At 35.5% G+C, this 5767-nt stretch overlaps 1 protein-coding gene across 1 annotated transcript; it reads left to right on the top strand.

Annotated features, from left to right (window-relative positions):
• The first annotated feature begins 4828 nt into the window (after nucleotides 1-4828).
• On the top strand, nucleotides 4829-5767 carry LOC114037291 (olfactory receptor 13G1-like). The gene has a single exon (XM_027854117.1). It carries the CDS (start codon nucleotides 4829-4831, stop codon nucleotides 5765-5767), a length of 939 nt encoding a protein of 312 aa, XP_027709918.1.

The raw sequence follows: 5767 nt of genomic DNA, 5'->3' as shown, positions 1-5767 counted from the left end.
ATAGGCCCTACATATACATTCATGTTAAGCATATTTTCCCATTAGTCATGATCTAAAGAACAATTAGAACTAATGGGAGGAACCATGAGAATGAAGCAATAAAACAAAACAACAAAGGAAAAGGAGAGCAAATAGTATGCTTCCATCGGCATTCAGACTCCATATTTCTTTCTCTGGGTGTGGATAGCAATTTTCATCATGAATCTTTTGTAGTTGTCTTAGATTTTTGTATTGCTGTGAAGGGTCAAGTCTATCAAAGTCATTCATCCCATAATGTGGCTGTTACTGTGTACAACGTTCTTTTGGTTCTACTCATTTCACTCTGCATCAGTTCATGTGTCTTTCCAAGTTTTTTTTTTAATTCTGCCTGCTCATCATTTCTTATAGTACAATAGTATTCCATTACATTCATATACCATAACTTGTTTAGTCATTCCCCAATTGATGGGTATCCCCTCAATTTCCAATTCTTTTCCACCACAAAAAGTTCCTATAATGATTTTTGTACGTGTGGATCCTTTCTCCATTTTTATGATCTCTTTGGGTTACATCCCTAGAAGTGGTATTTCTGGGTCAAAGGGTATGTACAATTTTATAGCCCTTTGGGCACAGCCCCAAATTGCTCTCCAAAAAGGTTGGATCATTTCACAACTGCACCAACAATGTATTAGTGATCTAATTTTCCCACATCTTCTCCAACATTTATCATTTTCCTATTTTATCAAGTTAGCCAATCTGATAGGTATGATGTGTTACTTCAGAGTCATTTTGATTTGCATTTCTCTAATCAATAGTGAGATTTTCTTTTGACTTTGGTTTTATAATAATAACTAGAAATTGTCAAATTTTGCCATTTCTACCTCCACAACTTTTCTTGAAACTGACCTTTTCTCTCTACTCACACAATAACCACTTTAATTTGGGATTACTGTAATGGCCTCCTAATTGGTTTCTTACCCTCACGTCTTTAACTATTACAATTCACCCTGCACATTGCTGCCAAATGGGTATGCTGGAGTCAGCTTGAACTGGCTAGGGGAGAGAAGAATGTTACACTTTCAGCATGAACATTTACACTTTAGAAATAATAATAATAAAAAAAGACACTACAAACCAGGGCTTGATTTATTACTTTGTTGATTGTCCAGACTTAACAAAGTAATGGAGAAATTGTTAATAATGCAGATCAAATTTTAAAATGTGTCCAGCATACATTTTTTATTTTGTGGTGAGCCAGCTGCTAAACATTAATTATCATTCCCTTGCCTAAGTGAAGATCTGTTCATATCACTCTCCTGCTCATTATATTCTAGTGTCTCCCTATTGACTCTAGGGGAAAAAAAGGCCTTTCACAACTTGCCCCCAAACTATATTTCCAGCATCATTGTACATTACTCTACCTCCCACACTCTATAATCCACCTACACTGGCCTTCCTTCTGTTCCTCAAATATGATACTTTAATCTTTTTGCCTTTGAACTGGTCATTCTCCTTGCCAGTAATGTATTTCTTCTTCACCTCTGCCTTGTAGAATCCCTCTCTTCATATATATACCACATACTCACACACATACATATATACATATGTATATATATATGAAGAGTATATCCGAGTATATATGTGTATATATATACACACATATATATACTATATATGAAAAGTATAGATAACAAGTGTATGTATGTGTGTGTGTGTATTTACACATATATACATACACACACATATACACAAACACACATTTGTTGCAGGATTGCTTGGGTGTGAGCTCTTTCAGAATGGGGATTGTTCCATTTTTCTTTTTTTTTTTTTTGCATTTTTACCCCCCAGTGCCAGGCACACAGTAGGTACTTAATATATGTTTGTGACTGATTAATATCTTGTTTAAAGCTCACAATTGTCTTATCTTATTTGAGTCTCCTGTAACAGATACTTTAGGGATTATTATCTCCATTTTACAGAAGAGGAGATTAAGGCTCAGAGAAGTTACATGCAGTAATATACGAGAAGCTAGAAATACACATACGTCATTTTGAAATAAAAAAGACCATTAGAGTGATAAACCAATATAATGGGCTCCCCAGGGAGGGTGTGGAATCTCTATCCCTGAAGACCTTCAAGAAGAGAATAGACAACCTCACGTCCAGGATGCTAGAAATTTATTTGCCTGAATATAGGGAACGAGGCTAAATGATATTCTAAGACTGCTCCTAATTTTTGCAGTCTGTGATTTTTTTACAGGGTCTACTTGTTTGAAAGAGCCCTGTATAAACCAGGGCAGTTCTGAGTGCTATGGCTCACTATTTCTCCATCTCTAACAAGGACAGAGGAAATCAATACAATTCAGTTGTACCATGAGGAACTTAGATTAAATATAAGGAAAAAAAAAACTATTGATGAAGACTCTTTAAGATTGGAGTAGGTAGCCAAGGAAATTTGTAGCTCCCACCAGTCTGACTTTGGAAAAAAGGTAGCATGTTGTACAGTAGTAGAAGGACAGGCCTTCAAAACCAGGAGGATGTCATGGCATTCTGTCTGGTGCTGTATTTTTAGCCTATGTGATAAGCTCAATTTAAGAGCAACTGTTCCAATAAAGCCTTTCATGATATGGACCTATAGATGTGTCTAATTAGTCACCCTTTTTAAAAATTGAATTTTCTCTTTTATTATACATTTTATTATCGGCAAATGTAAGCATTGCAATACACAAAGAAAAAGATATATGGAACACTGTAAACTTTTGTTACATACATTTACAAAATGTGTTGAATTTAACAACATTGTTTTCTTTGTGTCTCCTCTTCTGATATCCATTTCAAATGATGATGATGATGATGTTGATGATAGCTGCCTTGTGTATAGAATTTGAAGTTTGTAAACCTCAAAAACCTTTCTCATTTTTTTCCAGAAAACCTTCATAAAAGGAAAAGTGACAGTCTTCTGCATGGGTGAGTCCTTATTGTTAATCAATTTGTGCCTAAGTCTCTTTTATTCAATGTATCTAGTACTGTTACGTGCCATAAGTGATAATAATAGAGATAATTAGTTCAGATTTGTAGATTTTTTAAATTATTTACAAAGTTATACTGATTATCTCTTTTATCTACCTAGTAATTCTGTAAATACTTTTTATTAAGTATATGTTATCTCTCTTACAGAAATGGTAACTGAGACTCAGAGAAGATGTAGTGTAGTATGGAATAAATAACCTCAGTTCCTTATTTTTCCTTAAGGTTCTTAGGGCCCAACCTTCAAATCATTGAAAATGTATTTTCTATAGAAGTAAGTAATGCAAATTCTCCATTTCTTCTTTACAATGTAGAAACTGAAAAAATTTCAAAACAATGACTAACCATAATGTAAAAGTATTAACTAATAATATAAAACCAACAATATAAAATCTTCTATATTTTCTAATGTGCACAAATTGTGTGAGATGAGGCTATCAGAAACTAGAAAATGTAGTAGTAGTGATTTTGATAATCTTATTATGCTTTTGCTTCATTAAACCTCTGAGTAATTTTTATGCTTATTAAAAGAGCTAAGGATGTGAGAATTGAGCTCACTTATCTAATCTAGGTACACTCATCATAAGTACTATATTACTGAGTAGTTCTATTGGCCAAACATAATTAGGCAAATTTTTAAAGGTGCTTTGAAAACTGAAAACATTTTGATAATTGATATGATAATGATAGGTTATATAATGATCTGGAAGGCATTTATAAGGTCATTTAGTATTCCCCAACCTTATTTTACAGATGAGGAAACTGAAAAAAAGAGAAGTCAAGTAGTCCACCTAAAATTACATAGCTAATGACTAGACTAGGATGAAGACCTGAATTTACTGCTCCCAGCTAAAAAATTTTATGCAATCACTGATTCATTTCTTTAAAACCTATTTATGGATTACTTACCATATGCAGGCAATATATTCAGTGCTTCAAACTCCTTAGCTTTTCTCTTTCACTTAATAACCTTTGAAGCAGAAGCTCCTACATAGTACATTCTCATTCTAAATCTAAGCATTGGCTCATACAGATCCCCCCTCTGACTATCCAAATCCTAATCATTCTTTAATTCAAGGTCCAGTTCAAGTTTCATCTCTTCCCTGTGCCCTTCACTCCAAACATCTGCATATGCCAATCTCTTCCTCCTCTGACTGTTTTCAGTAGCATTGTGTAGTAGAAGGCATTTGAATTAAAAAAAAAAAAATTCCCCCCCCCCCCCCATACATGGATTTGTTGTGTGAATTTGGGAAGGTCAATGAATGTCTATGAACTTCAATTTCCTCCTCTATAAAATGAAATAATTACCTCGAAAGATTATTGTGAAAAATCAGAATAGATAAAATATTTTGTAACCATAATTTACTATATAAATGGATTTTAATATAACATTCATTTGGGTGCTTAGTTATCTTGTTTTCCCCTGTTGCATAACTTTGTATATGAATGTGCTGTCTCCTCAAATATATCAGATTATCAGCTCTTAGAGAAGAAAGATGTTCCTTGGTACTGCCCTTCCTCCTATACCTCTATTGCACCTATGAAAATACTATGCATATAGAATGCTCTCAAGGTAGGTTTAATAAATAAATGTAGGAGATAAAAAGATGATATAAAATATGAGTTCTAGGGTGGCATTCTTAAAAGAACATCCTATGATCTAGAATAAAAAAAGAAGTGTTAAAATACTTATTGAAATGATTTGAACTGAATCACATCAAAGAGAGGGTGAATCTAGCTCATTATTCTTTTGACTTCTTTTCAAGGCCGGTCTTTAGTTTATTGGGATGAAGAATCAATCTAGGGAAATAGAATTTATACTGATGGGAATCTCCAGCCTCCCGGAGCTACGCCCGTTTCTGTTAGTGTCCTTTCTGTGCATCTATGTAACTGCTCTGGTGGGAAACTCTCTCATCTTCTTCACCATCTATTCCAGCCAACAGCTTCACACACCCATGTACTTCCTTTTAGGCAACTTGTCTGTCATTGACCTCTTGTGTACATCTACGATTGTACCCAAGATGTTAGCCAACCTTTTTTCTCAGAGGGCTACTATCTCATTTGCAGGATGCATGGCCCAGATGTATATGTTCACCTGGGCCTTAGTATCAGAGGCTCTCCTCCTGGCCCTCATGGCATTTGACCGCTATGTTGCCATCTGCTATCCCCTCCATTACCCAATGATCATGAGTAGTCATGTCTGCATTGGAATGGCAGGAAGCATCTGGACCATTGGTATAACCAATTCAGCAGTTCATACCAGCTTGGCGGTCCCCTTGTCTTTTTGCAACTCTCTTGTTATTGACCATTTCTTCTGTGAGCTGCCACCCACACTGAAGCTGTCATGCTCTGACACCCATCTCAATGAAGCTCTAGCTTTCTGTGCAGATGTGATATTTGGTGTGGGGAGTTGTTCCCTTATCCTGGTTTCTTATGGATGTATTATTAGGACAATTCTGAGGATTCAGTCCTCTGAAGGCAAGAAGAAGGCCTTTTCTACCTGCTCTTCTCACCTTACTGTGGTCTCCCTCTACTATTCCACTGTAATTTATACCTACATCCGCCCAACCTCCAACCTATCTTTGGGAAGGGACAAAATCATCACTGCCCTCTACTCTGTCATCATCCCTATGTTCAACCCAATTATTTATTCCTTCAGGAATAGAGAAGTGAAAGGGGCTCTGCAGAAGCTATTGGGAAGGACTTCACTTCTTTCCCCAGGCAGAACTTTATCACTTTGTCTAAAAAATCATCCATCTTAG

The sequence above is a fragment of the Vombatus ursinus genome, unplaced genomic scaffold (assembly GCF_900497805.2).
Source record: "Vombatus ursinus unplaced genomic scaffold, bare-nosed wombat genome assembly UNPS02000582.1, whole genome shotgun sequence".
In the NCBI taxonomy this organism is placed as follows: domain Eukaryota; kingdom Metazoa; phylum Chordata; class Mammalia; order Diprotodontia; family Vombatidae; genus Vombatus; species Vombatus ursinus.
Note: the sequence above shows the minus strand (reverse complement) of the source record. Positions and strands in the feature narration are given on the sequence as shown.

Bases quoted from the DNA above. Each gene is read 5' to 3' on its own strand.
- LOC114037291 (XM_027854117.1), top strand. From the start codon at position 4,829: ATGGGAATCTCCAGCCTCCCGGAGCTACGCCCGTTTCTGTTAGTGTCC.